The 18,760-nt window shown below is 37.8% G+C and overlaps 3 protein-coding genes across 7 annotated transcripts; 1 reads left to right on the top strand and 2 right to left on the bottom strand.

Moving 5' to 3' along the window:
- The first annotated feature begins 313 nt into the window (after window positions 1–313).
- LOC137720440 (uncharacterized) lies at window positions 314–3,428 on the top strand. Of its 3 annotated transcripts, XM_068459508.1 has the most exons (9): window positions 317–542; window positions 658–779; window positions 921–1,037; window positions 1,578–1,658; window positions 1,831–1,879; window positions 2,067–2,163; window positions 2,421–2,473; window positions 2,779–2,841; window positions 3,039–3,428. In XM_068459508.1, the coding sequence occupies exons 3-9, from the start codon at window positions 937–939 to the stop codon at window positions 3,318–3,320; spliced, it is 726 nt and encodes a 241-aa protein (XP_068315609.1). In that variant the 5' UTR covers window positions 317–542; window positions 658–779; window positions 921–936; the 3' UTR covers window positions 3,321–3,428. The 3 variants fall into 3 exon arrangements, with proteins under 3 accessions (XP_068315610.1, XP_068315609.1, XP_068315608.1); XM_068459507.1 differs by lacking the exon at window positions 658–779 and having other exon boundaries at window positions 320–542; XM_068459509.1 differs by lacking the exons at window positions 658–779; window positions 1,578–1,658 and having other exon boundaries at window positions 314–542.
- A 269-nt stretch (window positions 3,429–3,697) lies between these two features.
- On the bottom strand, window positions 3,698–6,557 carry LOC137720441 (uncharacterized). 2 transcript variants are annotated; one of them, XM_068459511.1, is made up of 7 exons: window positions 6,269–6,557; window positions 5,538–5,628; window positions 5,269–5,384; window positions 5,060–5,119; window positions 4,917–4,982; window positions 4,082–4,275; window positions 3,698–3,990 (listed from the first exon to the last, which is right to left on the bottom strand). In XM_068459511.1, the coding sequence occupies exons 1-6, from the start codon at window positions 6,323–6,325 to the stop codon at window positions 4,084–4,086; spliced, it is 582 nt and encodes a 193-aa protein (XP_068315612.1). In that variant the 5' UTR covers window positions 6,326–6,557; the 3' UTR covers window positions 3,698–3,990; window positions 4,082–4,083. The 2 variants fall into 2 exon arrangements, with proteins under 2 accessions (XP_068315612.1, XP_068315611.1); XM_068459510.1 differs by having other exon boundaries at window positions 4,076–4,275; window positions 6,269–6,553.
- A 1,005-nt stretch (window positions 6,558–7,562) lies between these two features.
- On the bottom strand, window positions 7,563–18,151 carry LOC137719964 (protein EXPORTIN 1A). 2 transcript variants are annotated; one of them, XM_068458944.1, is made up of 32 exons: window positions 17,748–18,151; window positions 16,829–16,945; window positions 16,328–16,420; window positions 16,157–16,228; window positions 15,837–15,944; window positions 15,662–15,744; window positions 15,372–15,510; window positions 15,218–15,286; window positions 15,011–15,088; window positions 14,641–14,703; window positions 14,515–14,559; window positions 14,160–14,267; window positions 13,932–14,030; window positions 13,550–13,759; window positions 13,073–13,132; window positions 12,668–12,778; window positions 12,436–12,533; window positions 12,189–12,297; window positions 11,905–11,970; window positions 11,689–11,787; window positions 11,527–11,607; window positions 11,351–11,440; window positions 10,854–10,939; window positions 10,673–10,753; window positions 10,412–10,594; window positions 10,147–10,213; window positions 9,364–9,474; window positions 9,108–9,215; window positions 8,894–9,031; window positions 8,677–8,814; window positions 8,482–8,586; window positions 7,563–8,252 (listed from the first exon to the last, which is right to left on the bottom strand). In XM_068458944.1, the coding sequence occupies exons 1-32, from the start codon at window positions 17,844–17,846 to the stop codon at window positions 8,130–8,132; spliced, it is 3,237 nt and encodes a 1,078-aa protein (XP_068315045.1). In that variant the 5' UTR covers window positions 17,847–18,151; the 3' UTR covers window positions 7,563–8,129. The 2 variants fall into 2 exon arrangements, with proteins under 2 accessions (XP_068315045.1, XP_068315046.1); XM_068458945.1 differs by having other exon boundaries at window positions 13,550–13,753.
- Window positions 18,152–18,760: the final 609 nt, after the last annotated feature.

Raw genomic sequence — 18,760 nt, 5'->3', positions numbered from 1 at the left:
GCGTCACCCACTACATTTGGCATCAACCCAACAATTCCATGGAGAAAGAGTAAACCTAATTAATTTTCAAAGGTACAAAACTTTCATGCAATAAGAATTTTATAATAACACGATTTTAAGTTGGGATATAATTCCCAAGCAGGAGAATTTTTCTTTCGTTTCGCATTTCTCATCGGACAAATCAAGTTAAGAAATCAAAATAAGAATAACAAGTATCGATTGATGACATAGAATCTTCCAAACAATATTACAGACAATCAAACATTTTATACAAATTACTCATAACATTACATAATTAACTTAAAATATCGTCACACTGGTATATAAGGCCCAAGTCACCATAGGCCTCCATGAGCATTGCCCAGCCGCGGTTGTTGGTCACTGTGACAACACTACTGACAGCCTCGCAGGGACCATTCCCGTTCAACACTTTGGACTGCTACCACCACTCTGTCTCCCCTCCTTCTCTCTCTCTCTCTCTCTCTGAACAGCGATTCGATTTGATCCGGTTCGGTTGGGCTCTCAGCAAAACCCAAAGCTTGGTTAGTCCTGCTCATCTCTATCTCAATCTTCTCTTTTCTGTTTGGTTGCCGGGAAAACGCCCCGCCGTGAAAAGATGGAAGACTTTACTGCTCTTTTTTTGTTTTTTATATTTAGGTGCCGTAAACTACAGAATTTGTGCGAGTTAGTGTTTTCTGATTTATCTGGCGAAGCCTTGCTCGATTTTTCTCGGCAACCAAACGGAGTGCGAGAGCATAAAGTTTCAAAATTTACTTGATGTAGCATTTTTATTTTTACTTGTGCAAGTTATTACAAGTTTCAAGTTACTGGAATTCAAATTTGTGTTAAAGTTGAGAAATTTAAGTAAATGTTATTTTTCAGCAGCGAAATGGATTTTTAATTTTTACCGTGAATTGTAGGTTAAGAGGGCTCTAAATGGAGATGCCATCAAATGAAAATTCACAGCCCTCAATGAATTCTACCAGTGATGCTGATCATCAACAGGAGGCCATGCTTTCCGACGGCGTAGATAATCTGTAAACTCTTCTTTCCCTATACGTTTTAATACATACTTCTCATCATCTAATTTTGAATTTCAAGTTGGTTTGTAAGGCGCTTGTAGCTTAACATATTATACCACTGTGAAAGGACACGTTGTATGTTTTCTATACACTACAGGGCCTTATTGATGCTCTTCATTTATAACAGAATACAATGTGCTATTGACCCCGAGGGACGTTTTAAGGATCAGAGAACTTTCACATTCACGTAGTGAGGGATCATGCTACTTTTCATATAGTTTTCCCTATGAATGGACGATACCATGACATCATAGTATATTTATCCAGTCTAGTAGAAATTCAATTGTTAAGAGATCTAGTCAGTATGCATTTTTAGTAACTTCCATCATTTCGGGATCAGTAATTGTTTTTTCCCTATAATTGAGATGATGTTAAGAAAATTTACTTTTTCACGTCATATTAAGGGCTCGAAAGTCTCCTTTCCGCAATTTATGTTACTCATTTGTTTTGTTTTTGATTCATATTAAGAAAGTATTGTTGAAATTGATATTTTAGAGGTAAAGAGTCGAAGCTGGAGGTTTCTGAAACAGAAGTTAGAGGCGTACTACAAGTTATTGCATCCACCGGGAAATTTTGGTAACCTGTCATCTTCAATGTGTAACTCCCTCATCTATGTTTAATATATTAGTAAATTATTTTTGGTGCATGTCATTTATGTGTATTTGATTGTGTTTACTCTTTGGCATGATGCACAAAAAACAAACAGTCTGCTTGGTAATTGACCGTTCTTGTTATTCATATGTTACAGGCATGATTGGGACAAATTAAAGAGCATGCTATCCTTTCAACTGAAGCAGGTATGGGGAGGTATGCCAGCATGTGGGGCCTTCAGCCATTTATGGTTGTCACCGTATGCATGTTTGCACTTGCACACAAACACTCGTAATGGATGTACATGATTGCTTTCTGGTTCCCTGTTTATGATTTATGTATCTTTCTCTCTCTTTCCAACTCTTTATCGCTCTTATTCTTGGATTTGTGAAGGTTCTGTTGGATTATCCTGAGGAAGAAATGGCAAGTGAGCAGCAAATTGCTTCTCTAGGAGAAACCTATCCTGAGCTGGTGAAGAGGTTGGATGAAGGTATTCTCATTCACCTGATCATGTAACTTGATTGGTGGGTTGTTATATGTGTTACTGCCTTTTGGTATTCGGTGAGATCAGTGTGATCTAAAACCAGTGTCTCATGTACTGGCAGTCTAGGTCATTCTGGGTTTTGATGAAAAATGGGTGGGATGATGTACTTGGACTAGTCTATGGTGTTGCAGTCTTATAATTTTATAATATTTTCAGTTCCTTTTTTCAATGATAATTGCTTATGGTTTGCTTCTTCATTGCAGCTCTTCATAGTTTTACTGAAGGTCCTCCGTTTACCCTTCAGAGGCTTTGTGAGGTGTGTATTCTTACATCTCTGTGTTATTCTTCATGATTGTGTCTTTCATCTCTTTGGTTGACACTTTTCGAGCTCCGGGATTATTGAATTAGTTGGGTTGAATTTGTCTTATCTTTTCTAAAACTGCTACTACTCTCTAGCCCCTCTTTTCACCCTACTGCACTGTTAGCCTACCTTTAGCGAGTGCTTGCACACATTTTTGTGTTTGATACGTTTAACATACTACCATTCCCTTGCTCTGTTACAATATACATCTCTTTACCAGATCTTTCTTTGTTTTTTCGGTGAATGTTTTTGTCAAACAGATCCTATTGGATGCAAAAAGAATCTATCCAAATCCCTCAAAGCTTGCTCTTGCATTAGAAAAGGTATATTATTCAAAAACCTGATGGAAATGTTTTCCTTGATTTCTGATGTTCTTTTTATCTGACAATTTATCTTTTCAAGTTAATCCTTGCCACCTTGATTTAACTAATATTGAAGTATATAAAAGCTACAACTTACATATTAGTTTTCTTAAAACCTTTGATTCGTAGCATTACAACTAGCATTTTCTTGCTTGTAGAATCTATTGGTGACATCTATGCTGACAGCCTCAACGGATCCATATCCACAATCCACGGTGCAAAATTCAGTTGAACCAGACAAAGCAATTGAAGAAGCTAAAATTCACTCTGATTCAGTAGCGCAAAATGGGGTGGAACGTATGGTAAGCGGCGATATGGATGAAGTTATGTCAGAGGTAGAGCAAGCTGATATCGATAATGATATGACCATCGCCATGGAAGCTTTTGAAGATATAGTGGGATCATCAGACGCAAATTCAGTGCAGACCAATGATTCTTAGTTTTCTGGCGATGTAGTTGAGAGCTCGTCAGTTCCGGCTTTACCTGATGTAGTTGGTAGTAACAGTTTTTCTGATGCTTTGTTTTAACGCATTTGTTGAGCAACTTTATATTGCCCGCTTGTACAATGCCTTTGCTATTGATTTAACGTTTTGTGCATTTAGAAACGTCTTGAGCCTTTTGGAAGTGAAAAATGAAAAATCAACACGATTCAAATAGCGGGTTTGCCCGATTACTTTTTGTTACTGAATCCAAATAGGCCTGTGCGGGACGCGAATGCAAGGGGACACTAGTGTGTGTCTTGGACAGACAAACAACGTAACACGAGCGATCATACCCATTATCTCTCAAAAAGTAGGCACCTGCGGACTTGAGGTCGAGCATCATCAATCATCTACAAATACGCAAAACAATATTTTTCAAGGGGCAAAATCCAAATCTTACATAGTAGCAGCAAATACTCATCGATTGCACAACCTGGCGATTTGGAATATACATCGGAATAGGTTACATGTCTGAATGTCAAAGCAAGTCCAGGAGGAAGCACCGACTAAACTCTCAAAAAGAAGGGGGGGAAAGTTGATTACACTCCAGGGACTTTTGGATGAACACATGACCAACTCTTCAGCTCGTCGTCAATTTTGATTGACAGACCCAAGAATCCTAATAAACCTGCGGAAATACAAAGAATAAACATTTATTTGGGGACTTGCCTTGCCAACTAAGCTGGTAAACATTGAAAAGTAAAGGCATCAACCTCAACTGTTAGAATGACGAGGTGCCCACTGAAGAGTATCCAGCAGCTCTCATCTCTTTCAGCGTGCTAGATAACCAATCCAACCCTTCGTAAAGGCCATCACCTCTAAGGGCACAAGTCCCTTGTATGTGCCATTTTCTGTTCTTGAGATCATAGAGGCCTAGTCCTTCACACACTTCCATCGGCGACATAGCTCCTTTCTGGATAGGAAAACGACAATTAAATAACTCAAACCAAGTTTCCAAGAAGGAACCAACAATTCAGAATCATGTGCACTCTGGACTGCTGATTGCTTGACATGAATAAACTAGATGACAAGAAATAAGTACATGACCTCTGACAGGGGATCGGTAAGCCTACTGCCCAGAGTCTAAATTACGTTAGTTATGTTGGTACATAGGCTGAATAAACTACTACGAAAAGCAAAGCATTATCACCCGTGAGTTTCAAGTTGCATGAGTGGGATGGAATGAAGGGGTAGGTCTGGGGTTTAGTTACCCTTGTGACCAAAAGTTTTGGCCACCTCCAAAAGCAAATGAAGAAGACTGAATGTAAATACTATTGTTTTTTCAATAGGTAGATTGTAATTTAAGCACTCTAATTTGGGACCTCAATACTTGAGGTTAACATCTCATGCATCTAGAATAATGTAGCCCAAATTCCTAGCACAAATAATTGTAGAATACAGAAGAAAGGCCATAATCCACTGTCCCATCTCTAACTTGGAGACCAAATAGTCAGAACACCCCTAGCACAAATAACTTGCACATTCTTATGTTCGTTGAAATCATGAACTTTACATCATCATGCAATATGCAGATAAACGAACACTACAACATACCATATCCTGTTTATTAGCAAACACCAGGATGACACTGTTGCGCATAAATGGATCACTGATGATGGCCTGAAAAGAAGAAAGATAAGTGAGAAACATATAGGCGCACTTGTATTTAAACTGTACCGCATTGCCGAGCACACAACCTGAAATTCTGCCTTTGCTCTTCCAATTCTCTCTCTGTCCAAGGAATCAACAACGTAAATCTGTACATGGAAAATAATACATGTTAAGGATATCTAGAACCTTCTATCCATTGACCTATTACAAAGCTAAGAAAGGTGAACCGGGACAACTGACTAGCAATATTCAAGAACCATGATCCAGTAGAAGAAGACCAGAGAAAACCCATTACCAGTCCGTCAGTGTTATTAAAGTAATGCCTCCAGAGTGGCCTTAGTTTCTCTTGTCCACCGACATCCCAAACAGTGAACATCACATTCTTGTACTGAACTTTCTCCACATTGAAACCTGTTGAGACAAAGAAAGAAATGCCTTAACCGAAAAATCTAAACAACCGGTATCACAACCGCTGACGTATATTACATAGGTGAGAACTCCCCAACATCAAAACCCCGATGTATCAAGAAGTCCGATACTAGCGATCAGAGAAACAAAACCCACCTATTGTAGGAACAGTTGACAAAACTTCTCCAATGTGCAGCTTGTAAAGGATGGTTGTTTTACCAGCTGCGTCGAGGCCAAGCATTACAACCTATGCCACCGCGCAAATATGAAAAGCGGGTCAGAGTAATGCTAATCACCGGCTAAACATAATCAAATGGAGGCAATGAAAATCTAACCGGGAATTGATGATTTAGCATACAATGAACGCACACTTACATAAGCCGTAATTGATGCAAGAATACAAACATGTACAATTAAGCAAGTGGCCATTTACCACAGTGGTGGAAAGCTGTTGAGCCCTTGCATGACGGCGTAGATTCATACCCCGTTGGTAGCTAATCTAACATCTAATCTAACAAAATTTATCATTTGCCAAAAAAAATGAACAATTAATCGGGCGAGGGTATGGTATTAATGTGATCGTAGAATATTATCTAATCATGAATAATTTAAGAAATATAGAGCCAAATAAATTCCTAAATGAATATGTTATCTAATTAATGACGGCATCAACTCCTACGATCGAAGAATTGACCTAGCAAACAAAAAAAAAACCATTACTGTATGAACCCTAGATATCCCTAATCCCTGCACAGATATAATTATCAAACGACCAAAAAATGGTAGGAAAACAGAACAAAAAAGCTACAAAAATCGGACGAAATACAAAAGAATATATAAAATGAAAAGAGAAAAAAGAGTGAAATAGCGAGAGAGAGAGGGAGTACTCGCATCTCCGTGTTGCCGAAGAAGGTGTCGAAGAGCTTGCGAAAAGCTTGACCCATGGCCACGAAACAATCAACACAATACTCGAAGAAAGAAAAGGGAAAGTTCGACCTCTCTCTCTATTCGTCTGCGTGGGTTGGACGAAGTTGATCGGGAGCTCGTCGTCGACGAGAGAGAGAAATCAGTAGGGGATTCGATCGATTTTTAGAGAGAGAGAGAGAGAGAGAGAATCAACACCCGCGTGAGCCTGGCAGAGAAATTTGCTGAAATAAAAGAAAAATAAAATAAAATGATGGTAAAGAAAGAAAGACCGCACCCAACAAAGAAAGGTCGCGTTGTCTTTATTTTCTGGATGGATGCAAATTGCAAAAAAAAAAAAAAAAAAAAAAAAAAAAAAAGAGACCGCATCCAATTTTTACATTTGAATATAAATATTTATTTTATGTTGAAACAAAAATGGAAATAAAATGATGGTAAATTAGAAGATTCCGTCCATTTCTCCTCCTCTGAATCACTGAAAGAAGGAAAGAAAGACTAGTGTTGTGAGAACGGCCCTTTCTCTTTTGCTAAGTGCTACATATTTATAGGCCATGAACTCGCTAGTGGAGACTATAGCAGGAGGGGTGCCCATGATTTATAGGCCATTTTTTGGAGACCAGAGGCTTAATGCAAGGATGGTGGAGGACGTGTTTGAGATCGGGGTAAATGTGGAGGGTGGAGTTTTTACCAGGGAGGGGTTGGTAAAAAGCTTGGAAGTGGTTTTGTCGCCTGAAAGTGGGAGGAAATTCAGAGACAATATAAAGAGGGTCAAACACCAGCTCCACTCGGAACTTCAAATCGCTGTTGGACGTCGTATCAGGGTCCAATTATCAAGTATAGTACGAGGGACCATAAATATGTAGCACTAAAAATAAACACCAGCTGTAACAGTTGTTCGTTGCTCAATAATAACGATCTACCCTACGGGCGGGGACATATTTACTACTTATATGAAACGAGTATCGAAATTAAGCTGTTTTTCCTACATTTATTACTACACCGCCTTCGCCGGCATTTACTAACACATGGAGTCCAAGAGTGTTCTCCAAATTCGTAACTTCCCTCGTTTCAAGTAAATAGACTGATCACCAACATATATCAGTTTGCGTTTATAGAGAGCATAAGCCAATTGAGCTTTGCCCGTCAACAAGTTTGATTGGGTTGAAACTTTGGGTTTGAGTTGTTTTCGCGGGAAGTACAAGCGTATTACTCATTCAGCTACAAAAGCAACCAGGAAGAAACGACAGAAACGTCACATGAAACAAAAACTTAGAGAGGATTTCTAAATCAAATAGAAACATACATTAAACACAATCAAATTACACAGATTTCACTCCCCCTACCATGTAACAAAAATATATGCGCCCTAAACCTCATGAAATCGACGAGGCAACCACGTTCTATTGAAAACTAGAACAAACAAACAAAAAATATGAGGAACTTCTGCACAACACAGCGAGGTTAGTATATATTACACCTAAGACAAATAACATAAACGTCTTTTAAAGAACCCCGCCTGACGAGTTCGAACTACAAAAGATTAATTTTGATCCAGCAAAACCCTTCTCAATATCTTCCTCCCTAAATCAGCAGCACCTAAATACTCTACTACCATCCCAATAGATTTCAAAGGCAACAGTGCAAACAGCACACTAAAGGCGCCTTTGCGATTCAACTAATTTTGAACTAAGAAACAAAACGGAAACTAATTAGGGAAAAAAAATGCTGTATTTGCGCTGGAAGATTCTGAGGAATGAATCAACACGCCCATTTGCATCTCCATCAATTGTCCTCGAAATTAGCTTCATCATTAAACTTAGCCTCCTAGGAATCAACCATTTCGTCCTGTATTTCATTGGGGGCAATAAGTCCAGGAATAGAAAGCATTCGTTGCCGATCTTTCTCTCTCTGAGCAGCAGCCTCCTCTGCATAAAGATCTTTGTTGTCCTGCACAATCACAACATTCCGTTTAACATCCAGATTACCCACATCCCAGCAAAAGAAAAATTGGAAGAGACGTTGGGGTTCTACGGGAACAGAAGATGCAACATTTAACATCAACATAAAAAATTAGTCAACGTAAATGAATACCAAATCTTCCATGACTGAATGGGCAACAAATAAAAAATGCGCATCTCTGAATTGGGAGTCTAAACTGATGCTTATGGTATCCTACCTGTGCTGAAAATTCTTTGGATTGCACTAGGAAGTCTCGGATGTGATTTTTAAAAGTGGGTACGTCAGCAGTTGATTCAAATAGTCCATTCACAAATTGAGTGACCTGCAAAGAAAACCTTCAGGTAAGTGATATACGTAGAAAAAGAGAAAAAAAAAGAGAAGGACAAACATAATAGTAACCATAGTTATATACCTCCGCCCCAGTCATGTTCGGGAAGGAAGTACTCAAAAGCTTTATTGTATATTCACGAACAAACATTCCATTATTAGGATATGCATAAGGAACAGCTGCAACATCCCACAAAGGCTCCTTCAACAGATCACTTCCCACCTGTAACCACATTTAACTTTTAATTTATGCAAGCTTATGAATCAAGAAAATAACTAGAAGGTATGACAAGATACAATACCAGGCTGAACAAATGTTGAAGAACCAAGACATGCAACTTGAACCCAGGCTTATGAAATGTATCAGTCAAGACAGCAAATATTTCTTGCTCGATTGTCAGAAAGTATGTACGGTAAAACTGATTACAGAACTCTGATTTCTGTCAAATCAACCAAGGCAGTGTGAGCTTAAATGGCATTACAATATGACCAACAAAAATGCACACGACATCACACCTGAAAGTTTCTCAGCATTTCCAACAACAGATTCAGCCCAGTTTCAGCAATATTTCTTTCGGTGTGCCGAAACGCCCATATAATTGAATCCATGACAAGCTTTAGTTGCTGAAGTAAACAAAAAATATGCAAACATTTGATTGCCCGTTTTTGACCATTATAAAAATTTAAGCAGAAGCCAATAATCACTCATATCTAACCAGCTCACATTGACAGTAATGGAAGACAAACAAGTGGGAAATATTTAAACACATACCGGACTCGATAATTGAATCAATGCAGCAAAGCAGTGTGCAGCAATGGCACGAAGTAAAGAAAAGAACTTCAAGCGATGTTCTGGGTAATCTTCAAAATTTTTGGTGATCATCTGCAGTGGTACAGAATAAAGACATGTAAAGATAACAACTAAGGTACAAATAAAATCTTCTAATTTTAGCCATCAGTCCAGAGGTTCTTCGGTATCGGATTCAGACCTCAGAGGATGCAACATAACATAACACCAACACCAACACCAAGATGCAAAAATCCCACTTCAGCAATGCATTATGGAGAAAGGAATGGCAAATAAGGACTTGGGAAGAATACTAACATGTTCAGCCAAATCAAATTTTAATGATATTAAGATTTAGCCATCACTCCAAACGCTATTTGGTATCAGAGGATATGCAAATAAGCATATCACCAACACTCAGATCCAAATATCCCCTACTGCTTATGGAGAAAGGGATAGCGAAAAAGAACTTGGGATATAGGGTAACATGTTCAGCCACCAACTATAGTGTCACTGTCATGGAAGAAGCAATCAAAATAACTGATTTATGCTACTTGAAGATCGCATCAACTCCAAAAGATTAATAAATAATTCGATAAGCTACTTCTAAACAACTACAGAGAGATGATTTCATACAGGATAGCACAAGACCAGACAAATGCATGCGGCATCTATATGTATGGCAGTTTTATTGATATTGCTTTGAACACTAACAAAAAAAAAATTCACAATTTTTCTGGACCATTGCCGAACAGGCCACATCCTTACCTCCAATGTGCACTGGAAAACAGCTTCAAATATTCTTGGCACATCATCTATCATTGCACCCTTGTACCTATAAACAAGGGATACAAATATAAGCAACCGGAAGACACTAAAGAAAAAAATAACAAATTCCTTGGCCAGAAGAAAGACGTAGGCAGCAGCTTACAAGTTGTTTTAGTTGGCCGTGGTTTTTAGCCAGACGGTATCATATCTAGCAAGTAATAAAAGCAAAATATACAAGATAATGAAAGAAAGGCAGGTAACATACTTATTTATGATAGTGGCAAAAAGTGACAAAACCTCTGACTCTCTAGCATCAGGCAAATTCCTAGCATAGTCACCTAGGACTGGATCCAACATGGGAGGCACAATTTGTTTTCCTATCTGTGGCTGGTCTTCGGCTTTGTCCAAGAATGTCTCAATCAACTTGAGAGTCTCCCTCTTCACCGACCTGTTGAGAAATAAATCAAACATGGTACTTGAGGTTTAAATGTTAAAACTGAAAAGGAATTTGTACAAAAGGTCCTACCGTAGAAGTTTCACATAGGATGTTTTAGAAGCGTAGGGACCCCCTTCCGCAATGTTACTAGATACAAGCTCACTGTACATCCTGTTCAAAACAAATAGAGCCGAGAATAACTGTATTAGTGAAGAAAGAAACCAAATTAAACATCTGAAATTCTTTCTACACCTGAAAACATTGGCCATACCTGTACACATTAAGCATGTCCAGAAAGATCATTGAGATCTGAGACAGGAAAAATGTCCCGAGGGAGCTCGCAACGCTAGTATTTGTCTGTAAATCAACAACAGAATTACACCTGGTACTCACAGTGGCTAAAGCCACAAGAACAATCACATTTGATATTGATATGACACAGTAGGATGAACAATCATTGCAAAATAGAAGTAAAGATTTCACCAAGTATGTAAGGGAAAGGATAAAAGGACCACATATAAGGCCCACTTAGGATGCAGTAAAGTTCACAGAAAGATGCTGTCTACAAAGACAACAGCTCACCTAACAGAGACCGCAGAATCTAACATAAACAAGATCAACTGACAACAGAACAGTCAGAAAAAAGAGAGAAGAGAAAACAAGATACAATAAAGCTACATCAATAATCTTATCAACATCATCTCCATGATCCACGATATGGTTTAACAACTACAGAATACCTAAATAACAAAATTTGAAAAATCATACCTGTAATATATTAAGCACGGTCCGAATTACCTCCTGATCCTTCAGGAAATCAACACTTACGCGTGCTTGCCCTATGATCTCGGCCCATTTCTGGTGAACAAGCAAATATAATAAGCTACAAGCTATTTTGAGGACTTGCAAGTAGTCATGCACATTGCATGTATATCCAAATATACCTGATTTGGGAGACTCATCAATCTCTGTAGATATTCTTCTCTCTTCTTGGGATCAGACTCTGCTTGAATCATATGACCAACCTATGATAAACAAAAATGCAATTGTTTATAACAAATTTTTATATATAACTAAGTAGAAAAAGGGACATAAGAAAGGCATACAGCTTCATAGAAAGTATGAATCTGGTGAGGCTGAAGATCGCCAACAGTATTCGGCAGGCTTGTCAGGAGTTCAGACACAAATGGTTCATTTTCTCCAACCTGATAATCACAAAAGCAGTAATGAAACACACAATACAAAATTACTTTCTCAAAATACACAACTTCAACTTCTATGACAAGAACAATTCTAAAATGCCAACTTATAAGAGAGAATACCTGTACAATAACAAATTTACGCTTGCACTTTTGAACAATTTTCAAGAATGTGTCGCAGGCCATGTCCTGAAACATATGCAACAACAGTTATAGAAGACTAATATTAAAAAATATGCGCATATAACTGAATACCCCAGACCACCCCAATGAAAAAGACAGTCCCAGGGTAGCATACAAATTTAAATAACACTAGCAATATCATAAAAAATTTGCAACAGTTAACATGTACATTTTATGTTTAAAATTTCAAAAGCAACCTTAAACATGATTATAAAAGAATTCACCTGGACTCCAGGATGTGTTTCGTGCATAAACTCAAACAACTTATTGACAACAGTCTTTAGGAACTTCCAATGAGCTCTTAAGAACCTTGGGTACTGTCCGACAACATACCTGAAAACAAAGCAAAGCTTCAATTATAAGGATATTTATAGTATAAAAATAGAGGTCAGCAAAACCTATTGGTAACACGTTTAGGGCAGCAAACCTATAGCTTAAGCTAAAATAACATGTAGGACCACAAATACTTACATGATGTTGCTTGCAATAACTGCTTTATTATCTTTCCCTTTTATGATTTCACACAAGTTCAGCAAGTCACGAATGACCATCACCAAAAATCTATTTTCCTGCGAAGGGCAAAGGGTAATAGGCATCAAAACACATTCTGGGACAATAACTGTAGAAAAAGCATAAGATATAATGAAATCATCATAAAAAAAATGTCTTCCGTCAATTCTTCAAATAATAAGACAATGCATACCTGTTCTTCCATCATGGAACCAGATATAGACCCTATTGCCCAGCATAATGTGTTTAAGTTGTTCCATGCCCAATCCTCACCAGTCAGTTGTTTGTTTAATTTCTTTAGCATCTGTTTCCAATGTCAGTGAAAAGACAAAGATCAGTGGAAATCTGTATAGGAAATATTAGCCCACTTTAGAGGTTCCCCACAACAGAGATTATACTAAAAGGAATATTATCGGTGCATGATGAGTTAGATCACATATGAAAGAAGACTATTTCAAATTATATGAAAAATTATCAAGGCAAGATAACATAATGCTACAAGCATCATCTTGCAGGGTTATGCATCAAAGGAATCAAACGAGTAGAATGAAGCTTGGTTATTGTTTAATTTTACTTCAAAGAAAAAACTACCCTTTACCTGCTTCTCGGTATCATCGTGGTCAAGATGTGACAAATATATCAGCGTCTCCCTCATGATCTGCAACACCAGAATAATACCAATAACAGAATTAAGTATGAAAAAACTGAAGGGAGAAAATAAAAAATAATTCACAAGTTTTCTATTATTAAGACAAAGAAGCATATCATAGAAACTGAGTTTGTGCCAAAATAAAATCAAATGCACCATAAGGTAAAACGCCCATTGTATCATGTTGAATCAAAACTACAGGAACACCTCTACGATGTTTTGACAATGACACCTGAAAAGAAGCTATCTAATTCTTTCGCATCCCCCACCATGTCATCAAATATTCTTTTACTTCTTTATATTCAGAAAAACAAATAAACTTCATCTAGAAGATACTAGCACCCATAATTTCATAACAAGAAAAGTTTACCATGAGCTTGATAGCTTAGAAAATTACAACTATATCAGCAATATAAGATTTATCACCTTATATTGAACTAGAACATCATTGTCCTTCAAGGTCTCACGAACAATGTTGCCATTCTCATCTTCAACAATGATAACCTCTTCTGGCTTAGCCATACGACAGATCATGAGCAACCTCAACTTTGACATAATACCAACATATATTTGCCGCCTTTGCAAAAGTTGTGAGCCAATGCCATCAACCATACTAGGAAGCAAATTCATCTGCATCTATGTACGAGACGAGTTATTCTTGCAACGGAATTAAAAGGAAATCTACAAAGTAGAACATAAAAAAAAAAACCAAAATGACAAATTTGCAATTGAACTAGAATACACTTATGTAGGAATAAAACGGAAACTCAAAGCAACAAATAGTATAAATATGGAAGTATTCAAATACCTGCAACCCCATCATATTGGCAGATGCTGCAGGGTTATCCAGATTATGATGTGCCTCAAACAGTTCCAAAACCAAAGCATTCCAATAGTCTAAGCAAACCTGGTCAAAACAAACAAGTCCAAGTCAAATCTTAAAATCATCTGTTCAAAGGGGTAGAGAGAGAGAGAGAGAGAGAGAGAGAGAGAGAGAGAGAGAGAGAGAGAGAGAGCGCATCACAATTAATCATACCTTAAAAACTTCGGTGTCATCCACATATGAGATGTTTATAAGATATTCAAGACCCATCAGCAATGCAGCTATAGTCTCTTGTGTGGTTTCAAGAACACGAATATGCGCCTGCAGAAAAGAATACGTAGACAATCAGTAACGTCTTCACTCCTCAACAGATGCTTAAGGATTAATAAACCGAAACAGCAGACGATCCTATACCCAATATTGGACACAAAATCCATTATCTATTGATAGAAATATCATCGTCAAATACCATATCACTAGTCACATTATTCATTTACAACTATTAACTTAAGGCTTGTGAAGGCAAGGCACTACATCAACATATTCATGTGAAAGAGAAGAAACTTGCCTTGTAAAACGAAGTGAGAAACAGTGCCAAGTTCTGAATGAATGCCTGACAAAACAACATCATAAGAAACTAGCTCAATAAACTAACACAAACAATTGGGGCCCACAATCATTAGACAAAACTTACCTGTTCCTCGCCAGATCCATTTGTGTAAGCTTCAGGTATGTTTGTGGTGGGTGGAAGAATAGTCTAATTGGTTCCATTAAAAAAAATTCAAATGCATTAGGAAAAGAATAAGACAATGATGGAAGTCAAATTATATTGTAAGAGTAAACATATCAGAATATGCACAATTTATGTGAGTATACTTACTCCAACAATCCTTATGCCTTTATAGCTATCAATTATTGGTTACTTTCTTCAAAACTTTCGATTCCAATATAAAAAGAGGGTTATTATTGTCACTCCAAAAATCAAGGGTGGTGCAACCCACACACCACTATCATCCCATGTATTCCTAACTACACATTAAATGAAAATGGATATATTGACACACCTGTAATTGCACCATGAATATACTGTACATCTTAACATACTGCGCATTATAGAATTCACCGAAAGTAAGTGCTGCAACCTGAAACCAAAATAGCAGATGATAAAGCCTAAATAATTGGAAGCAGCGATATCGCATGATATCCTTGTTGCTTTTTGCACAAGTGCAACAACCATGAAATTTCTTAATAGAAATGGAACAACAATGTACCTCCGTTAGACACTGAAGGGTAAGATTCCGATATGAAGGCATGGGAAAAAACTTCAGAAGGGTTTCAAGCTGTAAAATACAGACACAACATAGAAAGATAAGGATAAATCCTTTGGAAGGGTAATCGAGAACAACACAAAAGTGTTATACGCACCAAAGGGGACTCAAAAATATAGCCCAGGGGAATCCATGAGAGGAAAGCATGCAATGTGGATAATGTTGCACGTATCAGCTCGGTTCGTTGAGAGGCTGATAGTACATATAAGCATAACTCATGAATGAGTTGAAACTCACTGGAAAAAAAGAAAAAGAAAAAAGAATATCAAACAGAAAAGAATAAATAAACAGATTGGACAAACCCAATAAATCGACAAGTAAAAGTATGGCATGTCAGACAAGCCCATTCAATTAAAAACAAAGATACCAAATTCATCAGCCAATTACCTGTTCAATGATTGTTTAAGCTCTTTAATCTTCAACTGTGTCATTTCCCCTCTTGAGAAATCAAATACCTCTTCACTTAGAAGCTGAGGGTAAAACATTCAAGCAATTAGTACTGACCCAATGAACCATATCAATTTGATTTCAATGTTTAAAATTGAACATTAAAAATGCTTACCTTCAATATGGCCATACAATTTTCGCAAATGGTTTCACTAGTTTTAGCTGCTGATACAAGATCCGGAATAAAGCTTCGCCATTTAGTGGGCCAATCATGCTTTAAAATCTGTATATGGAGTAATGTTGATATATTACATCACAAACATATCCAAAGCAAGCGATTACAGATTTGAATATACCAGGTAAATTTCAGATACTGTGTAATAGAAAAGGCCAACAGACAAATAGAAAAGAAAACAAAGTGCTTGATACAACAAACCAACAAAAAAAAAGAAGCAACAAATGCAATAATCCTAATGGGAGAGAACAAGGAAATACCTGAACCAATATAACATTGAGTTTGCTGACATAAAGTCTTTCCATTCGAAAAGAGGCCTCATTACTTGATAGCTTCATGAAAGGAACCAATGGTAAGAAAGAAAATTTACTGCTTGACTATCTAAATGAGAAAAACTTGCAATCCTCATATATTTACTCCATGATTCATACCTGTACAATGACATCAGAGATATAATTTTTCATTCCGTCTCGCTGTTCAACAGGCAATGCATTCCACCTGTACTTGATAACCCCTTCTAAGACCTAGATGTGGAAGCAAAGAAAACCTCTTAAGATCAGCACCTTAAAATACGAATAGAAAGATTTATACAGGTCGTAATGGGAAGCTGTATAGAATCTTTATCCAAAGCATCAAACTATGAGAAAGCTAATGAATATGCAGCAAGATTACATGGTATAAGCATTCTGCAGCCTTTATATGATGCCTTGTTTAACAAAGGACAACATACACACTTAAGCAGTCAACTTGATTACTATTATTGTTGTTGTACCACATAAAGGCATTCTATTTTTGGCTGTTTTGAAAAGCCCGTCTGAAGCCTGCTTCAGCCTCGCTGCCCTACTGCAAGGACTGTCTGGGCATCTGACGGTGGCTATGTTATACAAAAAGTATATGTGCTGTGTTATAGATTGTTATGCAACACAACTGACCTGCAAGGCAAAGAACTTGGTGTTTAGGTTCTTTGTGCTCTGTAAAATGTGCACAACTTGGAGCCACATATCAGGATTGTTTTGCAAGTCCCTCAATATCTGGTCTGCAGCTGTCCTCTGTAATGTCAACACATGGAGAAAAATTAATCTAAGAACACAAAGTACTTGGAGAACTGAAGTAAGGCCCACAAAACTACAAGTTACACATATAATTTGCCAACGCATCCATTATCCAAATACCATATGGACACTAATTTTGACGCTACAAGCTAATCGATAAAGCATTACCCATTTCATTCACTTTTTGTTTTGGTAAGGGAAGCTGAAATATTTTTGTAAACCTAGTTCGTCCAAACAAAGAGCAATCCTGGTATTAAGTATTCAATAATCATTGCAATGCATTCTTATTTTCTCAAAGAGAATAATGTAATGCAGTCACAGACTAACCAGGTCACCATCATTACTCAATCATGGTTTCTTTAGTTCCGAAAGTGTAGAGGATGAAAGATTGATCATTCAAAATTTCACACTGAAGCCAATTACCAATTCACTTAATAGTTCATGAATTATTTGAGAATACACAATATTAACATATCTCTCTTCCAAACCCACCGAACCAAACAACCCCAAAAATAGGCAGATAGCTAATGTGCAGTAATCCATCAAACGCTCAAATGTTCCCCCGCTAAAAGACATTGAAGCTAGGCCAGAATTTCCCCTAAAGTAAAAACTCCCCCAACGAAGGTTTTCAAGAGTTAAACCCTAGGTCTGAGAACTCAAATTTCCCCTCAACTTCTAAAAACCCAAACAGAAAGCTTAAACCCCAGGGCACAAAACCCGGATTGCACTTGCAAATTGAGCACACTTGGTCGGAAAACAAACAGAAAGCAAAGATAGAAAAGGAGCAGCAATCACTCACCTCCTCCTTAGATCCGGTGCCGTAGAAGGCGGCGACGGTGGCATCGAGCAGGCCAACGTCAATCGGCTGGCTCAAGTCCCTTAGCTTCTCAGCCGCCATAGCCACTGAGTGAGAAAGGGGGAGAGAGAGAAGGAAGGACGATCGTAGACACCCAAGCCGATAAACCCTAGAGCGCGATAGCAGTGTGGAAAGGAGGAAATAGAGACACCGGAAGCCACCGAAACCCTAGGAGAGAGAAAAGATTCTAGAGAGAGAAGAAAAGAGAATAGTGCTGAGGGAGCAGCGAAAGGGTGTGTGGGTATTTATTTATATATTAATTAGGGGAAAAAGAAGAGAGAGAGAGAAGGGGGGAGGGAAATAAAGACAGCTTGAAAATGAAGCAGTAGAGAAGTGGTAGTGGCGTAGGACTGTGGGAGAGAAGGAGAGCCGGGCGAGTGATAGAGCGAGTGACGAGTTGGTTCGGTGTTGCGTTTGTAATTGTAGAGGATAGATATTGGCTGTGGCCCTGTGGGTTTGAATTTTCGGCCTCTTATTCCGTTTTGTGTTTGTTTGCCTCCACGCCTCTCCGTCTTTTTATTTATTGGGTTTTGTTTGTCCGTGTGCGGTGGTATAAATGTTGTTGCTGGTGCGTGCCTGACCAAAAATTGTTCATCGGTGAGCCCTAGATTATAGTGTTCCACCCCATTGGATACAAGAAATTCTTGGCTTGGGCTTTCGTTTCACGTAATTTATCCGCTCACAACACAAAAGAGAAACCTCCAACATTTGAGTTTGATTCGATAAGTCTTGAAATTTCCGGCACTAATAAATTACACGATGATGATTAGGAGAGACTGAAATACATTTGTGAGTCTTTCTGATCCCATAAGAGTGAAAGTGGTCCTTTTTTAAAAAAATAAAAAATAAAAAAAAACAAAAAACTTAAAAACAAAAAACATTTTAGTCCTTCAAAATGGATGTGGATCTTTGATAGGACTGCGTTGTTAGGACAACTCTCACAAAGAGAGTGATAA

This window comes from Pyrus communis, chromosome 16 (genome assembly GCF_963583255.1).
Source record: "Pyrus communis chromosome 16, drPyrComm1.1, whole genome shotgun sequence".
In the NCBI taxonomy this organism is placed as follows: domain Eukaryota; kingdom Viridiplantae; phylum Streptophyta; class Magnoliopsida; order Rosales; family Rosaceae; genus Pyrus; species Pyrus communis.
Note: the sequence above shows the minus strand (reverse complement) of the source record. Positions and strands in the feature narration are given on the sequence as shown.